Below are 20,452 nucleotides of genomic sequence, written 5' to 3'. Positions count from 1 at the left end.
ACGCAAGCAATGGTAATTATTATTTTCGGTTAGAACATTCTATTACGATTGTAGCTATTTACCATTATGGTTTTTTTTGAATAACGATTTTTGTTTAACAGCATTTACTAGTTGTGATGATGCCACACTGAACATCCCAACTTCCAATTTCCACGTGCATCGTTTTACTTTTACCGTTTAATTTCCACGTGCGCCTTTGAGGCATGTCGCACGGCATTCACCACGCGACAGCAGCGGCCGACGAAACGTCGCACGACCGACGGATGCCGAGCACAGCAAACGAAACACGAACACGAGATTCGGTTTCAAGTACCGCGCGAAAGAGTAAAATTCGCGCCAGCTTGGATCGACTTCGTCAGTTACCATTTTGAATCTCGCCACGAGCGGTTGGCGCGGAAATTGTGCTTCGCTCACCATTTTGCTGACGCCAACGTGTGCCGCGACTGTGCGCTCTGAACCGTTGCCCGAATCGGCGCCGATATAGGGATACCGTTTGGTTTTGGACAGTGAACAGCTTTTGAAAGCTTTCTGCGCCAGTAACGACCGGAACCAGATCGTGCAACGCAGTAATAAGCTGCAGCATAACGCGAAGCCATAGAGGCGAGTTCCGGAAGCGGGTGCACCCATAAACTATTTATTGACTATGCTCAGAGAAGTGCTAGAAACTGGATGGTGGTGAACGTGTGAATTAAGAAAACAAAACAGTGACACAAACATAAGTGATTACAAGTGAACACCACTAAAGGACTGTTGGACTCAAAGTTTAGCAGAGGGATTTGTTAATCGAAGCTTCCAACTCTCGAAACAATAAGAAAGCGTAAAATGCTCCCCATCATCACAGACTTCGGAAAGTTCTACAATCGGCTCAGCATACTCGTCACCGTATTCATTACCGGTAAGTCCTCAAAATCAATCAAAATCTATTAAAGGGATTGGTGTTATTTGAAAAACAAACAAAAACCTTCCAGCTGCCAATGGCCGATTAAACGAAGTAAGAAGTAAGAAGAAGAAGTAAGAAGATAAATAAAACGGTCACAGTACAGCGTAAAGAAGTGAAACCGAACGAAATAAAAGAAGTAAACGGAAAGCAATAAAACAAGGCAAAGGTAAAGCCGAAACCGAAGCACTCCAAATCGAAAAGAAGTTAAACGAAAGGAATGCTCGAACCGCGGAATACCTTCCAGAGAGAAAAAAAACTGCGCACTACGCTCATTATCAGCGCATTCCTCTCACAGTTTGCCAAGCCACGATCGCGGCCGAGTGAGTGATAAATGTGTCACAAAAATTCGCGAATCCGGTTCAAAGCGGGTTCGGGAGTGGGCAAGTGAAGGTGGAAAAAAAATACAGAAACCCCAATATGAGAAGAGTAAACGTTAAGATATTCATTTTTTGTCACTCTTTCCTTTTACGCCGCATCCAAAATGCTCACCGGGGCCGCGGGCGGGGCCTTTCGTATGTAAATAAGGACGCGAACGTGTTAAGTGATCCACGTCGCCTCTTTGGAGGCTTTACAAATCCGCTAAAGTGATAAGTGTTTCGACACAACTCGTCCAGATTTGCGATGCGCAAAATTTGAAACAAATCAACTGATTGGTGACGAACCGCTTCGATCGGCTACGATTCCATCCCCAAAGAGGGTCAAGTAATGTCCATGTGTTACGTAAACGGCAGAAAGGTAAACAAGATCGTGGCTTGGGGCATATTGGGATCATTCGGACTTTTCAGTTTACTGTATAAAGTTCACAGATATCTGTGCTTTGGACGGAGTAGAAACCCCAACTAGATCTGCTTTGACATAGGACAACACGCCATCAGAACCGTCGGGTGTTACATTGTTTGCACAGTGAATAGCAGAGTGCGGGAACCGGAGGTAGATAAGAAACAGGCCACACTTAGAAGATCTCCCACGGTCATCTGAGTTGCTGTGACGATGTTGATACGGTAGTTTCGTTGGAATGCTGATTTTGAGCACGCCCGACGTTAGTTTGAAGAGGTTTGAATGGGCCGAAATGTTGGAACAGGGAATTCGTAGCTGAAGAACGTACGGCGATCGCTGGTTGTTGCGTGACTCAACTCGGTTCCGTAGCGATGAAAATGAATCACACATCCTCTTCCTGTAACGGTTAATTGTGCAACGGGTTGGAGCAACATGAGGCCATATCTCACCTGATATCTCAACAACGAACCAGCAAGCCACACGGAGCTAAACACGGACAGCTAAACGACAGCTTGTGCCAAATTCAAAAATAAACCCTCGTTGATACAGTTCGCGGTTCGGTGCTTGTTGGGCCGCGAGCCAAGTTTGGCGAAAGGAAGGGCCGTCTTTGATCAGATTTTCGCTACTTGCTCATTTTTTTTCTATGTGGTTGTCAACTAGGCTTATAGCTTAAAAGAAAATATTATTTAGAACTGTCTCGATTATAATTCGAATATTCCCACGATTTCCATCGTTGTCATTAAACCGGTATAGCTGGCCAAAACATTTATTTGAGTACTTCTGTACTGGATGGGAAGATATGGCCGGAGAGCTAGCTGAGGGTCCGCGATAGGTGAGAGTCGCCACACTCGCCGAGATAAATGTTTTGTAATGATTGTAACGCACTAGAAAAGAAACAAATCATTCAACAACTGACAGTCCGTAGTAGCTTAACACCTGAGGACGGGTGATAGTAATCGAACGTTGGCAATCAAATGAGGAGTCACGCGTCGTGCGCAGGCGATCTGGTGGGGCAAACGGGGAGGAAGGTCGCCAATGTGGAGTGCCATTAGCCAATCGTGCACATCGTACGATTCCTCCGCTGACGTCACAGACAGGTGTTTGATACCCCTGCACATACCTCTGTATGAGTGTAGACACAAGCAGCGATCAGCAACTCCCCTCCAGGTAAACATGACGTGTACCGGTTGGGGTTGGAGATTCCCAGACAGGGCCGACAAGGAGGTGGCTGAAAAGAATCCACCGCGCTACCGCCAACCTAGCACAGCAACATAGTGGGCGCTGTCTACCCAAGAGGTTGCTGTGGTGGTCTTCTAGAGTTGCAGTTGCCGACGACGATGGGGAAACTGCTCAGTTCGCAGGTTTGTTTGATTTGTTTTGAGGTTATGGTTATGCTTCTCTACCGCTTGGACACGGTGCGCCGCATGCAGCCTGCCAACTTTCGCTTTGCGTGGAGTGGAGGTTCTGCTTGGGCTCCAACAACAATATACCGTAACGGCGGACCGTGGGTCAGCTCGTACTAGGTTGTTCAATAAGTTTTTTGCCTCGATAAGAAAAACACAGTTTTGTGGTATGAAACTCACTCTATGATTGAGTATAGCCTCCTTGAACATCAATGTACTTGATTCTACGAGACTCCATTTTATTAATTCCATCCCTGAAATGGAAGGACTTCCTCAGCGGTTATGACGTCATCATTTGATGAAAAACACTTTTCATTCGTGATTTTTTTGGGTCTGAATACAGATGGAAGTCGCTAGGGCCCAAGTCTAATTAATGCGGTGGATACTCTAACAGTACGAAGTTGTTTTCTGAACCTAATACTTCAGTCAAAAAATTGGTTATACTGCTGAATGAGATGCCTAGGCCTTGTACTAAACTTTTTTCAGTGATTCGACCATTTTCTAATACTGTATACCGTATTTTTTCTACGATTTTGTGTGTTGTGTTTGTTTTTTGCGTTTTTGACGTGGGTCGCCTAGAAGGCTAGGACGATCACGTTTAAACTCAGAAACCCCCCTGTTAACCCCATAATTGAAGGCGAAAAGTCCTTATACCCTTTCAATAGTCGTTCATAAATTTGCTTTGCTTTTAAGCCTTCCAAAAATAAAAAAACCAATCACTGCAAGTTACTTGATTTTTTCCATTATTAAAAATACTGTGACGCATCGATACTAAATGGTTTGTAATAAAAAAATTAAACGACCGATTGAAATGAAACTTCAAATTCGTTCACATGAAGAGTGTATCAATGTAACAAAAAAAAGGCTCCCAGCAGCACCCTCTGGTATCGAGACAAAACACTTATTGAACACCCCAGTACACACGGCCACGGCCCGGTGGGGTGTTTCCCATTGGCGTCTCCTTCTTCTTCTCAGCCAACTTCTTGGAACATACCGAGATATGCCGCGGACCGTGGGGTGCTAGATGCGCCTCGTTATCGCACCAGCCTATGCTCATCGGTTGTGTGTGGTTTCATTCAGTATGGAGTTCCCCAACAACTACTACAACCTCACCTTGGGCACACCTTGCCTCGGAGGAGAGCCGCCCAAGTTGCGGAACATTGCATTGCGCGCACGGTAGAAAACCAGAGAAAGAGAGAGAGGGAAATAGGACGGAAGGTGAGAGGCTCAGTTTTGTTTGCTCAGTTCTTAATCCCAGGAGTGTGTAGGACGTTTGCGTCAGAACCTGCGCTACGGTTCGCGGCCGATCACGTTACACCGTCTTGCGTACCGTCCGATCGGCAGAGCGCAAAAAATCAGCACAGACATTCGCCGCTACTGACGTGTGGGCCGGAAGCTACCCCACGTCAAGGTGGTCCAGGTTGGTTGACTCGAACTGGCCCTCGGTACACTTCCGATGGAACAAGTGCGAATGGAATACACCTAGTGGCTATCAGACGATCTGTCCCTTCCCTATTGGCCCAAAATCTCGATTTCTTGATCACGGAACATAGGTGCAATTCATCACAGAGAGTTAAGGAGAGAGACAGTCAGCACGTACATTAAGTCGAATGCTTGGAACAGATAAAGACTATCATAACGCCAAGGTAAACCGATAAGAAGATGATACAACGCATACGATAAGAAGATGGGCGTCAGTGATCGTACTCAGGGTCGCCACAGAATTTGTAGGTCGCTCCGGGTGCTCCAATATTGGAGAACTGGATATCCGTGTACTTGGTCCTAGAAAGCCATCGACCTGGTCTGTAAAGGACATCGAGCAAACTGATGAATGGATTGAGGAAGTTGGTTGATCACTTACTAGTCGACGTTGATTTACTTTCCTGCGCTGACCCACTCTGACACCGACCGCGACATCACAGTCAATCAACAAAACAAGTTGTGCGCTCCGTAGAAGGTCGCATGGCTGAGACCTGGTGAGACCGATCAAAACATATTGTGTTGTTGTTGATGAGAAACCCTGATGAGGTGGAGATGTTTTTCGTGATCAATTTGCACGTGGAACGGGCGCCCGGCTCGGGTTGTACAACATCGCAAAAGGTGTGCTACCTTCGCACGTGTCCGTGGCTCTCCCAGGCCATCGCGCGAGGGCTTAATTATCACATACATTAGGCCAACCGGGTCCGACGTATTTGCATAACCTATGCCACCTCGCAAAAGTGCGATTCGGAGGGATGATCGCGCACCCCACACGGTCACAGTGCTGCCAACTGCAATCGGGTGATTTAACGTGGGATTTCTAAAAATACTACGCACCCGAAGGCGCGGTGTTCTCAGAAATTCGCAAACCGAGAATACTTTTGCGAGAAGTTGCGGATTTAAGACGCACAATCACAACTTTCGTTACGGTAGACCCGAAAAAGATCCCTCCCGAAGAGATGCCGAACGGGGCAGGTCGGTTTCAATAAATACTGCGCCACAAGTTAATGATCCTCGGTACTCGGTCGGTAACCACTTCCTACCGGTTCGATTGCCACCCGACCTAAGGAAGAGTCCTCTTCAATTGTGGCCTCTCGGTCGTCGATTGGGTGGCGTGGAGGAAAAAAAAACCTCTTTTGGCGTCGCGCATGATTTGCGCAAACCGGGTCCAACCGATTCTGAACGGAGTATGGGCTTTTTTGTCGCCAGTTTTGGTGAGCGTTTGCCTGGCCCGTTCATGTCGATCCAAGGATGGCGTAGTGACGTCAATTGGTCCAAAAGCGTACCCGTGCGGTGATCAGTAATTGGCGGTCACAGCGATCAGAGGAGCGGTGGGCACTTCCTGATGTTTGACTGACTGAGGAGGAGAAAGAGCGAGTTCCAGCGAATCAGAACCGAAGTCTGATGCGCAAATTGTTCCTAATTGAGAACACGAGAGCACCCATGTAGCGAGTACCTCGATCGATCGATTCGCACAGCTTCGGTTGGGTATTCTTCCGACTGCTGTTGATTCAACTGGTTAGCTCTTCGCTTTTGGAACCTAGCTTAGGTCAGTGGCCAGATTAACCAGCTGTCCCGAGCTTTGACAGCTGCTCCAACGCCCTTGATTGGGCACGCCCTGCAAAAGGACGAGCCTCTACCATCTCGGCGGGGAATTGCAAAAATCCCAAGCTCCCAGCAGACCAATGACCGTCACGCACGCTGGATCGGACATCTTCAATTCCAACCTTAATTGGCCTTAATTGAATTAATTTCCATTGCCGTTGGTGTCATCAGCCCGAACGGGCTGCTAACGTTTCCGAAAGCCTGAAGATCTCACGCTGACAGTAGCGGCCTTGACCCCTTACACGCAGAAACAATCGCCAATTGACCAAACGGGCAGAGCGGGGCCCGACTTGGGTTCTGTGGCAGCGTAAAGACCGAGTCCGTGTCGGGCCTTTTACGATCGTTAACCCTTGGCACAGAAATCGCGCCCGCCCGTCACTCCAATCGGCGCAGCCGTTTGATTACGAACGGGGGTATTCAAAACAAAAACCGCCAAAAAGAGAGCGCATTCCGCGGGCCCCACAAGAAGCGTCGAGCGGTGGGGTTGAACCTCGGATGAGTCGATTGCATTATCGTCTTTCTTGCGCTGCGTGCCTCGTAATTCATGGTCTTCGCGGACGGTGGGCCTAACACGTGGCCTGAGAGACGAGCCCCCGTGCCAGGTCGCGATTGGTCGGTTCCGTATCGTACGATACGGAACGCTTTACGCTAGGCCACGCACACACCCAAACGATCGCGGCTCGGCACCTTCACTTTACGTGCGCGAGAGACCAAAAAAACCACCACCACGTCTCGTAAGGTCAGTTGGCAGTTGGCTAAGGCTGCGCGTCTGATTCGCGATCATGCGGAGCGTAAAGCGAAACGAAAGAGCGAGAGGGAGAGAGAGAGAGAGAGAGAGAGAGGGAACGGCGGAGCAGTGGAAAAGGGTTTTTAATTAAACGTGCACGCCACTGCGCTTCTCGATCCGGTTTCGGTTTCTTGTTTTTCCTTCTTTAATTGACGTTCCGATCGATTCCGCGATCTCACGCTCGTCGCGTCGCGTCGTGGAGCGTGAGCGTTGCACGTCGCAACCGTTTTGTTGCATCCACGTCACCCCGTTGGCCGTTATCGGCCGTCGGCTTCGTTGGATCACGAAGTTCAGGTGGGATAAACCGGTTACGACGGTCGGTACGACGACGCTGCCTAATCCCGCCGTAAGTCAAGCGGTCGATTAAGGAACGGAAGTGTCTTATCGGGTGGACTCAGACCGGGTGCTTCAGACGGTGGATTCAGACAGGATAGAAACATTGTTGTGGCACTGTGCCGCGTTCGTGTAACTAGAGCGCGCCGAATGCAAACATTGAACCGAGCACCGAGCAGATCGAGACCGAGTAGACACGCGAGTAGAAGAGGAAAACCTATTTTTAAAAAAGGCGGGAAACAACTGGTTGAGGTCTTGGTACCACACGGCCGGTACTAGCTGATCTGCGGTGACAGGCTGCTCAGCGCGCTGAGCATTACGTATTACGTGGACCGGATTGTTTTTACCTTTTTCACCCACCACAAAATCGTCACCAACATAAGTATGCGGTTTCCCATTTGCCATTTTCTTTTCCCACATTTGCGTCGCACCGAAAGGGTCCAAAGATCCTTTCGGGCTCGGGGTTGACCGTTTGGACCGTTGGATTTACGTCACATGTTTTCTACGCATCCCATTGTTTGCTTGTTGTTTGTTGTTGCATTGTGTGCGCCTTACTTTTTTTCTGGTTCGCCTCATCAATTGCTTCAATCAGTCGTAAATAAGGCGTGCTGCTGCTTCCCGTCAATAAAGGCGACAAATGATGCGAAATCGACTGCCAGTGGCACGTGCAGAATAATTAAAATGCAAGGACTATTTATAAAGTTGCATTCGTGGTTGGTCGGTCGGACGCAATGGCAAGCGCGGCAAACGGGTGAGGGAAAATGCTAGATGGCAAGTTTGATTGGTGGTTATTTTGAAGCGTGGCAACGGATACGGAACCGAGGCTCCCGGCGCGGTGTTAGCCTAATCGGATTTTTTAACACATCGTCTGCAGGTGGCGCAAACATTGTAACAAATCCGTGCGGTTAATTCGTTAATTAGTCAGCTTACGGTGGCTTAATTTTTGTCACTGTACCAGTGTGCGATAGCATTTTTCTCATCATCGATGACATTTTTGTAGTCAAATTGTTAAATAAAATCATGGGATAGGTAAGGAAAGGAGAAGTCGACTGGGGTCTGTGTTTGGAGAGCGTTGACCTTGATTCGCTGAAGTCTGTCGAATGACTATTTTATTGGGTCCAGGCGAAGCATACAACACACCTGATTTATCTTTAATAGAAATAAATTAAAATGACATCATGTTGTTGTTAACAAATTTCCTATTGCTGGTGCAACGCTTAACAATCAGCTCTTTGTGCATGTGTGAAATTGGTCCCGTGGCTATAAATAATATTTAAAAATGATAAGATTTAAAAATGGCTATCGAAAGTTTACTATTCATCGCCATTCAACAGCAGACCGATGGCGGGTTATTACATTATTGCTAAACCGTGTGCCGGCACATAAATTATAACACTCAATCGCAACTCCTTTCCTTGATGCTCTTAAAGTTGTGCAGTCGTGTGAGTCCTTCGATGCTTTCCGTTCAACCTTGCGAATCCGTCACCCACCGTGCGTATTATAAAGACTTCCCCCACGTGGCCCGGCACTGACACCAAGGAAGGACGTTTCAACAACCAAACCGAAAGCGTTGCTGGCCAGGCGAATATCGGCGTGTAATTCCGATAATCCTCATAATGCTGGCCGATTTAGCATTCCGCCGTGCGTCAATAATGGCACCCACGGAACAGGTGCTTGAGATAATGGCTTTTACGCGTAACGTTCTTCCCATCTGTTCCTACTCAAGTGTCTCCCGCTGGCCCCCACCGGCTAGCAGAGTGCCGGCCGACGAACGAGTCGGGAAACGGTCGGGTCGGTCGGTCGGGCGCGGTGCATTTCATTTCCATCTCAACGCCCAAGGCCAGCATACGGACCAGGGCACTCTCAACGCGCGCGACAATGGCGGCCCACACTGGTTCGTGTTGCTAATGAGTGTTAGATTGAAATTACTACAAATTAATCGCATTCTTGAAATGTTTGACGCGCTTCGGAGAAGGATCCAACCACCGGTGCTGCGGTTGCGCTTGTCTCGTGCTCGGGCCATAATTTGCGACAATCGATGTCTGCGATGCTGGCGTTGTTTAAAGAAGTTAAGCACATTTGACGAACAATAAGGGTCCGTAGGCCGTCGATGGAGGCGCATGGTTAGCCAAGCAAATGGAGGCGCCCGGTTCAAACACCAGGCGTCTCCATCATGCATTCTTCAGGTTAGTTAATAAGTATGTTAGTACAAGTTAGTTTTATTACTAAAATTTCGTCTGATTACTGATTCATCTCTTGAATTATGTTGGCTAATTTATTTTTAATTAATTTAAATAATTTTTAAGAGATTCTTTATTCGTCGATGGTATGTTCGAACTATTTTATGCTCATTAAAAATGCTCAATTCACTATAATACAATATTATGAGCGATACATGACTGACAGGGTTGACAATTACCCACTCAAAACATTAGGGTACTCGCTGACCAACCTCATAGCCGGATCACGAAAACAAGAAAGGCGAGAGGGCTTAAAAAATAACGCGAAGTCGCCTTCTAACGGGCTAATAATTAAACAATCCCCCTGAATGGGCCACACCGAATCCTTCCTGCGCCGTTTCCTGGGCTGCTCATTTCATTTCCTACTATTATCCGCAGCGCAATCCCGCCTAAACCCCACGTGTGGGACGATGAGCCCATAGCCGTGCAGTTTTGGGAACCGAAACAAGTGTTTGGTCGAGAAAAAAAGAGCGAGAGAGAGAGCTAAAAGAATTCTCCGTGGTGTGACAGTGGGGGCAACAAAAAAACGGACAGCCCAAGCCCAAGAAGCGCATTCGTTGCAATTTGCTCCACAACAAAACCTTGCCTTGTTTCACCCAGTCCTGTTTCACGGCACCGGGATGTCGGGCACTGCAACCGACCGTTTGCCAGCTCCCGTTCGCATGATGGGGCAAATTAATAATTTATGCATTAAGTTTACATCCTGCACCTGCCCGAGCAAAGGTGCGGCGCCAGCCGAGAGCCTGACCGTGGGAAGGATAATCCGCGACGGGCCCGGTTTGTCGGTGCCGGGGACATTTACATCCGCGCCGGAGAGGCCACATGTGTTTCCGGTTTGTGGCCTGTGTCTTCGTCCCGGTTCCTGAGGGCGGTGGTTGAGATTTTGCCGTTGACATGCGGTGGAAAGTTGTGGACTCTCTGCGTACTCTCGGTGCGCTCGGTTGGTCGGCGGCCCACATAAGCCGGTCCTTCGCTGCTGGAGTTGAATAAATCTTTTATTTGCCTCGGAGCCCGGACCCGGTTCATAAATCTTTCGGCGTTGTTAATTTTTTATTTGCTTTAAGCGAGACGACAACGCCCTGATAATGGCAATCGTCGGCAATTTATGAATTATGATTCCATTTCGCAGCGCCGGCCACTGCAGGGCGGGTTCCGTTTCCGAAAATTTCATTTCCAAGATAGCCAATCAATTATGGTACCTTTTGCGTGTGTTTTTTCCGTGCATTCGATGCTTCATTTATTTGCTGATAGTTTGCACTTCATTTTGCTTCGCTTAATTGCTGGAAACATCCCTTTTTCATTGCCGTTACCGGTGCCGACAGCTCTCTTACGCTGAATGTGTTTTGAATTACACATTAATTTTAAATGGCAATGCATAAATAATCAATGCGCGGCGAGTGTGGAACTATGCTCACGAAACTGGCCGAGCCGAGATTTGTTATTATTTTAAAAAGAGCCCTCTCACGAGCACCCTTCGTAATGGGCCGCCTTACAGCGCTGTCCGTTTTCGTGCCGTGACCAACTTTCACTAAAAACCCACAACCAAACCGAGACAACCACCGACCGAAAAACAAAAAAAAGTGTAATCACCTAAACGGAAATGGTTTACGCCAAGGCGAAAACGATTTAGCCCGGCCCGGCCCGAGCCGCTCGGCCACAGGTAACGGTCGGGCCGGCAAACGGCCAATTTGCACCACCTAAATCTTCATCTTCATCCAGCCAAAAAAAACAGAGGCGAAGTAAACGTGAAAACGGCCCACTTCCGGACCAGGCCGGACGTTGCCAGGGCGGAAGGGACCCGAACCAAAGTTGTCTAGTTCGTGGTTTCGCCGGGGAGGGCGCACAAGAGAAGCATTAAAATGGCAAGGGAAAAAACACCCCCACCCCGGTGTATGCAAAAAATGGCGCCCCTACAAAAATCGCCACTTGCCGTTGCAAAGCCGTGAGAATTAAAAGCGGAAGGATGTGGTAGAAAAGAACGGTAAAAACCAGGAACGGCAGCACTGTCGGCATTAAAACGATCCAACGGCAGGATCCGCAGGATGTGTTTTGGCAGGGAACCGTGGGGGGGGCGGTTGGTGCTGGTGGGTGGAACACACTCCACAACTATTGCTTGGGACCTTTTCCAGTGCACTCGGAGCGCGCTGAAGCGCACGAGATGCACGAGTCAATTTGGTAGGCGTCAACGTTTCTTTTTTCTTCCTCCCGGTAGGACCCCACAAAGGATTATGTCCAGAAGGAGAGAGAGACAGAAAGAGAGAGTGTATGTTTCCGGTGAACGTGAGCGTGAACAAAAACTGGACCGTTACGCTGTCGGCGATCAGCGGTGGTTGTTTTAAGCCATTTACTAAGAGGAACTTGCGAGAACATTAAGTAGGTGTGAAAAATGCCCCCATCGTGTCATAAATATTTTGCTGTTGCCGGCAGCCGACAGCGGCTTCGTTAAGTCGGGGAATCCACGCTTCAGAATCTCGTTTGGCTAATCTTTTCTACCGCTGCTGGGCCTATAACCAGCGTTTGGCTGAAGAGAATCGGCAAAAAGATGCTGCAAAAGATAAATGTTCGGATATTCTAATATCATAACACGTTTGCATTTCTGCTTCTTCAGGTTGTGATTTTGAGTTTGAGGCTGATAGCTTTTTTATTAAACTTCCAGCGATCTTTTCTATTCTATTTTACTCATTGTTCTATTTTCAGTAGTCTGTCTCTTTTTTCTAATTATTTTGAACTTTTGTTTCTTGCTTGTTACTTCATTTAATTTATTAATTGAGTTTTCGTTCTCTCTTGTTCATTTTACTGTTTTTAACATTCTTCCTATTTTTTTTCTCTTTGCTTTTCTATTTATCTCTCCTTCTCTTTCTCTCTCAACTACTTCAAGTGTTTCCTTCTTGTTGCTAGTACTTTATTTGTTTCCCTGATGTACGCTCATTTTCCATTCCCTCACTTCCCATTAAGCTAGCCCCTAGATCAGCGCCGATCGACCTGGTAAACCACTTGATTAGCACACCGAACGCGGTTCCTTGTAATGGAATAAAGTTTGTTGGCGGCCAGGCAAGTCTGGTGCAGCAAATTGCAGCGCTGCATTACACTGCACGTTCTGTAGGCGCCAAAGACTTGGCCGAAGTTATCAGCCGGCCCACCCGAAAGGATACCAAATCCCTCGAAAAGTTGTTGCCCTACCATCACCAGCACGTTCCCACAATTCCCGGGATCTCGGGGATCCCGTAACATAATCCCATTGTGTGTGTGTGTGACCCACAGTACCTTGTCAAAGTTGTCCGGAAGGTACCAAGGGAAGTCAGAAATCAGGTAGATAAGCGGTAGCTTGCGGTTTTTCTGGTGTCGCGTTCGAACTACTTCAACCTCGGCTCGGCTGAAGACGCGGAAGAATGCGGCACGTCCTGTCGGTCCCGGGCTCAGTAAACGATGTCCTTAACCGACTGTGCCGCACCGGCTTCTCGCCACAGCCCGATTCCGGGCAGCCGAGTCGAGAGGTCCTTGCATTTAAATTTATTTAAACATTCAGCGTCGTTTGTTTGCGCTCCTGTTCGATTGCAACCGCAAAGCCGGGCAAGGGCCCGGGTGCCCCTGGTGTGTTTGTCTTTGTGATTCCCACCGACTTCCGGCGAAGGAAGCGTTGTCAGGGACGCTCCACGTCGGATGAACTTGCGCAAGTTCATTGTTGCGGCGAACTATTAGCCGAGCGAATTCGATTCCTTCTCCGGTGTCCAGTTCAATTGATTTAAGTTCTACACTCTTTTGCGAGCACCCAGAAAGTCGGGGATGGGACACTCCGGGGAGTGAATCACTCGGCCACAAACTTTCTGGACCCCAGCTCGGGGACTCTGGCACCATGGAAATACTGTTTGATATCGCTGTACTCGCTTGCCGGAGGATTGCAAATATTTGTCCACCTCGTTCTATTGGTCTAGTGCAAGCACCCACCACGGTCATGCGATACCCGCGGCCAACCGGGCAGCTAGAGAGACACGACACTGCGGGTTCTCACGCCCGACTGGACACTGCTGGGCCCGTGCGCTGTAATTGTGCCTTGACGATGATGACGTGATTTGCGATTCAATTCCCTGGAAAGGCTGGCTGCGTTGAATATGCAAAATGTTGCAACGCGCACGTCAAGTGCATGTTTTAATGAGCGAATTCGAGACAAAGAGAGCACGACGGAGAGGGGGTGTATTTGTGGCCATTCGAAACGCTCGACTGGAACGACCGCTGATTTCTAGTCCATACATTGTTCGATGATCGATCGCTTCCCGGTGACCGGGGTGACAAATTAAAGGGAAACTCAAACGAATCGGGGGGTCCGAGCGGTGGTTTCTATGACGCAATGATAGGCAGTGGATACACCGCTTATGTTGGCTACACCGGTCACGGTCGCCACCTCGACACCTAATAACCTAATGGTGACGTCGGTTGGCCATTTCGTTTTTTTTTGCTTTCGGTAGGCGTTAATGACGGCCGTTGAGCTGAAAAGTGGGACAAGTGCTGGGCGTCCCCGTTGGATTTAATAATAAACCAAGCGGAAAGTGCAAACATCGGGACAGTGAACCGACCCCTAAGTAACGTAGTGCAACATAGATTTGATGGATGAACGTTTGTTTGCCAGTTAGTGTGAGAAAACAATAGGGTGACGGGTGTGACGGTCGAGCTCATTTGGAATTATTTCTAGCTCGCATCGGATTACTTTAAACGGTGTAATGTTTCACGGTTAATAACTTGTGGCTAATTATAATTTAAACGTTGCGATTTGCAATGTATCGCATGGCACTTCCGTGCGACATTCCAAAAATGGTCTAATCACAAATCGGTGTGTTTAAGACTTCATCGCATTACATTTTCTTATTCACAGTTAGGTTGGGTTCGATAAAGATGGAATTTTATTCAAGTGATTGCCAATTTTTATTCCTTCAATTCAAATTTGTTTTGAAAATAATCAAAACGCACTGGTCACTGTTACTTTCAACCGGGTAGTCCTGCAATAAAAATGCCCAATAAAAATATCGTGTTCTAATATATCGTCCAAAAATGTTGTTATTGGTCGAGCAGCGAAGGGCGCTACAAAATAATGGCATTGAAGCCACAAAGCTCGGCGCCCGTTTAATTAATATTTTTTTATTGCATAAAACCCAACATACCCAGAGTGGTGTTTGATGTTGCGGGCAGTGGCGTTTACTCTTATGCTAAGCGATCGCCTGCTCAATGTTCAAAGCAAATAATAACGTTATGGCAGTGATTGAAAACCACGTCCACCGACTATTGCCACATTAATCTGCTTATAAGCTAGCTACAGGAAACCATAATTGAAACGCCGCACGTCGTGGGCAGCAAGTCGATGAAGGATGTCCCGAATGCGATCGCCCCGTCAAATCCACCGTACGTGCCAATAAACGATAGGTTTAACCTAAACCGATTCTGTGGCTTCGCTGCACCGGTCAGATCCTTCGAATGCCTCTGAAGAGCTGCTCAAACACACACTCGGGTTGGCGTTGGCGATTGGCCGGTTCTTATTTGGGGCCATATTGCATATTAAATTTGCGCATCATTTTAATTTTGGCTCCACTGCACAGCTCTCACTCACGGAAAACAAGAAACCGACCCGACGGACTCACCCGGCGACAGTGGGCCCCATAATTGAGCGCAGCAGCGGCACCCCTGAAGCGTCCTGTCGTGTTGAGGTCCCATTTGCCAAGTCGTCGCATTTGGGCGCACTGGCGCGCTCGCGTGTGTGACGCGTGAGACAGGTTATCATCCCGGTTTTACGGCCGGATATTCGACAACTTCCAACTTCCCGTGGAGTGCTGCATCCGCTTCATTCGTGCTGAATATTCATTAATAATGCCTGCAACTCTCGACCGGCGGGTCGACCATCATATCGGGTTGCAGTGGTGTGCCAGTGCCACGTCGACACCGGCCCTTACTGGGTGGGGAAATGGCGTAAACGTGCACGAGAGTGAAGAGTGAAAACGCAAAAAAACACAACCCACCTGACCAATGCACCCGAATGGAGCAGCGCGGGCCCGAACGATGGCGATGAGAAACGCGCTGTGCATGCATTGGGCATTGTTGCGAAAATTTAAATAAATGATGGCAGCAACATGCTTAAACCCCGGGCACCCCGGGCCTGTGGATCTGCGGATCTTGTGATCGCGCAAAAAAGAAAACGCCCGAAACCTCTTCTGCCCGAAAAAGGCACCTTGCTGGAGGTGAAATATAATTTACTCCCATTCGGTTTCGGTACGGTCTGAGCCGACTCCCCGGACTGCAGAATTTGGGAGACGATGGCCGAAAACCCGAAACTCCTTGCTAGCTGATGTGTAACGGAAGACCGCAAAAAAATGCAATAAATTAACACCTCGGGTGAATCCCCGCCGAAGGAGCTAAAGAGGCTAAAATGCAAACAGGGCGTAAGATATTTTGTTTTTTTGGTGGGGTTCGTTTTCTTTTTTGGGGCTCAATTATTTGGCCAACCTCCGTGAATGATCGGGTCTGGATGATTTGCATAAACCCGGTCCATAGCCCTCGTGAATTTCAAAGGGGTCCCAAACAAAGTGATTCTAATGAGGCAATACCGTAAAAAATCGCGTCTTTGCGTTGTGGCGCACAGTGTGCAACAAATTTTAATGTAAACAATTCAAATTGTTTATGAGATGTAACAACTGTCTCGAAAGATAAGCAAATGCAATTTTATCAATGGATGCATTTGTTAATCGCTTTAATGAACGGGGCTGCATATTGTTCGTCAAGAAAGTGAGACGAAGTGAATATTTTAAATTTTCTCGGAACTTAATAGCAATATTATCCGCAGTTGACTTCGTTTTCCATGTTTGAGATCAATTTAATGGTTCCAGGAATTCTTGATACCGGACAAACGGCAGGGTTCCGCAGAATACTTCTGTCGTATAAAACACACAATCGATGGAAACCATTTATTTGTAGTCGACCAATTTTTCTCTCGATTTTGGTTCTCAAATTGTTGAAAAATTAGTGACCTTTGCTCTTTTGATCCTCGAGGATTTTAGATTCACATAGCTTTGTTATTGTTTAGTCCGAAATTTACTTTGCATCAGATTTGTGATGAAATGGGCAAAATGGGTTGTTGAATTTTTCTTTCCGAATGGGTTAAATTTCTAGTTCTTTTTAGCCCTTTTTAACGTTCACACACTTCGACTAAACCATTTACGACGGCTGAAACCGAACTTCCAACACGTTTTCCAGTTAAATGCTCCTGTTGACAGCAAATTCTATAAAAACGCACGGAGAGCTCCCATTGACGTTCGTCTAAGGCGTTTCTAATGTTTCTAATTCTAATATTGCTCGCAATCAGACTATTATGTTTGAATTCCTTTTTGGAATTTATTTGTGCCTTTGATTGATAGAGAGCTAACTAAACCAAATTATTTTGACCACTTGTAGACCGTACGATTTATTGAAGTTGTCGAAGTTGCTTTCTGCCGAACATTAGAAAAAACAAATTTTCTACAAAAAGACCTCTGTTCAACATTCTTTCTCAATTTATAGACCGCAAAAGTTGCAGGATTTTACAGAATACAGGATTTTTTCGAACGATGTTCTTAAAGGATCAGTTTCTGAAGTTTTTAATCTTCAGAAACTGACCATTTTAGCACGTTGTTTGACAAATATTCTTGAAACCTATATTAACCTACATTCTTTAAAAAATACTGCAACTTTCGCGGCCCATAAAAATGGTTAAAATCAAAGGCATCACACTCCACAGAAACGATCCAGTTCCGCGACGGGAACGGGCCCCACCGTTGAAGTGGAAGTTGTTGGAAGAACATCGGAAGATTATCACGGAGATCGGACGAGCGATAATGACGGAGTTTGGACAGTTGCCAAGTTGTGGCAAAAATTATTCAAAGATGGCGCGCGAACGAAGATACGAACAAACTGATTACACGTAAACTATACGCCAACTTCATGCCAAAAGCATCAATAAGTCGTGGAGAAGCGCCTCTACTCTCTAACCGCCGACCGCGCGCTCGGTTGCACCCGGGAACCGGGAATTACCGCGGAGAGCAGTGTAAAGCGAAAAAACGCAGGACAGCAACCCGCGGCATAACTTCTCCTTCTGCCAGTGCCGTTCCCCGTACGGTGCCGGTACGATCATTTAATGGCGCGAATTTTGTTGTAGTAAAACGTTGGGCAAAAGTTTTGCGAAAACGCTGCGCTGGACAGCAGGACCGCCCCGGTCGGGTGGAATGAAACTTTTCCGCTCCTCGGCCGCCCACTCTCGTCTTGGACGGCGTGGAAAGAGGCACAAAAACTCGATTCAAATCATGGTCAAGAGTGCACCGGCACGGGAAAGAAACATAGTTTGTTAGCGTCCGGCTTTCTCCGGCTCCGGCCGGTCGGGTTTGGTGATGCTCTCTCAGCCGGGTCCTTGGCGCCTTGCGACTGGCGCTGTTCGCGTTCCGGCCCGACACTTTCTTTGATAAACCCTTCTAAATGAATTTTTAATTTGAAAAACTTCCCATCACTGACCACGGACGATTTGCGGCAGGCACGGGGCAGCAAGGAGGGTGATTTGAATGAGTTGCAGCCCTCGGTTCCGAAGCGCGCGGGAAATTCTTTCGATGAATTTACACTTGCAACGGCATTTTTTGACGTGCATTTTAATTGGTTCGTTCGGGACGACTCTTTCAATTTCTAATTTTCTTCGTTTCTTCTTCGTCGCTTCTTCTGCTTCTTCTGACGACGACGACGACCGCACGGTTGCTGTGGGAATTTGCAGTGAATCTTGCCCGGATACGAGCGGAAAACTGTGGCCAGGAAGAGCTGGCCAAGTGTGCCCGTCCGTTTCAGGTGATACAATCGTCCACGGATCTGTCCATCGCGACCAAAAAGGAGGACCTCGATAAAATATGCCCGTAAGTTGGTTTTTTTACGCTCCTTTACACTCTGTCCACTGGAAACGTGTCTTCTTTAAGCAAACTTGCGTAATTAAAAATGAGTCCACTTATTTGCACGTGCCACAAAGATTGGTGCAACGACTAATCTGTCCTTCTGAAACACAGTGGCAAAAGTACATTACTTAAATAATTGCAATTCCCGACCATCATTTATCATACACTAGAAAAACCATTTTGGGACAGTCTAGCTCAGCTGTCGCATTTGTGATCGTCCATTATCGTCCTTCGGATTGAGAATGTATCCTAATTTTTCGTTCCGTTTTCTTATGTAGTGATCTAAACAACGGGCTGCAGTGCATCCGTAGTTACACGCGCCGTTGCATGACTCTCGAGCAGCGTAATCGCTTCAACAAGCTGTACAACGGCACGCACCAGTTCGTGCGTGACCTTTGCCGGGAGGGCGAGTATCAGAGCGAATTCCTGTCACACGCACCCTGTCTGCAGCTGGTCAGGCCCGACTACGAGGTGTGTGGCCGCCGGTACCACCACACGGTCACTGCCATCACGCAGCAATCGCAACAGCAGTCGGCGGAGCACTATCAGCACCATCACGATCACGAGCACCACGAGTCCAGTGGACACCATCACGAGCGGCGTCACCGGAGAAATCATCGGACCGCCAGCCGGACGGACGAGGACGACGTGCGGACCGTATGCTGTTCGTTCATGGAGTACCTCGATTGCTCGGAGGCCGCGGCACGGAACACCTGCGGCCGGGATACGGCCCAGTTCACGCGGGGCTTCCTGGACAAAATGTCCTCCACGTTAATAAAGGTAGGGATGACGCATCGCTTTGCATCTCTTCGGCAATAACACCGTCTGTGCTTACCGTTGAACTAGATGTACTGCGAGGACTACTACAAGTCGAACAAATGTCCTTCGGTCTACACGTCATCGGCCAGCAGCCACCTGGCCGGCGTAGCGTTACTGTTCGTCCCCACGCTTCTCAGCACCATCAGCAGCTGGGCGGCCTCCTGGTGGACGTTACGATCCGACGGATTGCTGAGGTTACGATAATTCGTTGCACTCCTGGCACCAGTGCACCGGTCAGTGCAGTCCTACAGTATCGCCTAAGGCCGGTAGTCTCCGCAGCGCGTACGGCCGCGTTTCTAGATTAGAGATCATGCAATTCGCGAGACCTCCTAAGCTTCCAGTGGCTTGAGTGGCCAAAGTGCAGTGCGCCGGGGGAGGGCGTCAGTCAGTGGCGAATGACAAATTAACTTTAAGTTTCTAACCGTCAACCCTTCTCACGGCCCCGATTGGACCGGCCGGCGGTTGGCGCAAACTGAACTCACCTCCCTCGCCGCTCGCCGTCGTCGTCGAATGGCGACAAATAGAATTCCATCAACTCGATCATCAACGCATCATTCGGTCGCGATCTTGGCTGTGCTACGATCGCTACCGCCAAACGTACTGCAAAGCTACTGGCCAAGGGGCCCAATTAGGGTTAATTTATTTATTGGAAACTCTTCCGATAGGGATCGTGTAAGTTGAAGAGGCAGACCGGGTAGGGCAGCGCAGGGTGCCAACGACGGTTGACTTTGAAGCTTGCATAGCAAATGTTATACGTTAATCGTCCTGCCGCCGAACTTGACTCATATTCTGTTTTCGCCTCCAAATGCCGATAAAGTGTAGATATTAGCTCTAACATAGTTACTCTACGAATCCAGACAGAAGGCTGCTGACAAAACCGGATGAGAACAGGCTAATCAACTAGGAAGGATATAGAAAAGACCTGAGACAGGCCTACAGAAAATAATAATCCACAATACGGCAAGATAATACGGCGTTAGACAACAACAATCGATAGGTAAAGTTAAGGACAAATGCCGTGAATTAGTGAATATAGAAAAACTCAATAAAACATTAATCTTCAATGAACAGAATCTTACTCGGACTCTATTTATCTCTATTCCGAAGAACACACGCAATTTTCCGTT

The 20,452-nt window shown here is 47.9% G+C and overlaps 1 protein-coding gene across 1 annotated transcript; it reads left to right on the top strand.

Moving 5' to 3' along the window:
• The first annotated feature begins 377 nt into the window (after positions 1 to 377).
• On the top strand, positions 378 to 20,381 carry LOC131213382 (uncharacterized). Its single transcript, XM_058207416.1, has 4 exons — positions 378 to 895; positions 18,335 to 18,470; positions 18,785 to 19,286; positions 19,353 to 20,381. The coding sequence occupies exons 1-4, from the start codon at positions 823 to 825 to the stop codon at positions 19,527 to 19,529; spliced, it is 888 nt and encodes a 295-aa protein (XP_058063399.1). The 5' UTR covers positions 378 to 822; the 3' UTR covers positions 19,530 to 20,381.
• The last annotated feature ends 71 nt before the right edge of the window (positions 20,382 to 20,452 follow it).

Source organism: Anopheles bellator, chromosome 1, assembly GCF_943735745.2.
Source record: "Anopheles bellator chromosome 1, idAnoBellAS_SP24_06.2, whole genome shotgun sequence".
In the NCBI taxonomy this organism is placed as follows: Eukaryota; Metazoa; Arthropoda; class Insecta; order Diptera; family Culicidae; genus Anopheles; species Anopheles bellator.
The sequence above is the reverse complement of the archived record's forward strand: the minus strand, read 5'-3'. Positions and strand labels throughout refer to the sequence as shown.

What these genes read in the sequence shown, in the direction of transcription:
- LOC131213382 (XM_058207416.1), top strand. Translation starts at nt 823, where the DNA reads ATGCTCCCCATCATCACAGACTTCGGAAAGTTCTACAATCGGCTCAGC. An exon ending in CGTCACCGTATTCATTACCG is followed by an intron (nt 896 to 18,334) that starts GTAAGTCCTCAA and finishes GGGAATTTGCAG; the next exon opens with TGAATCTTGCCCGGATACGA. An exon ending in GACCTCGATAAAATATGCCC is followed by an intron (nt 18,471 to 18,784) that starts GTAAGTTGGTTT and finishes TTTCTTATGTAG; the next exon opens with TGATCTAAACAACGGGCTGC.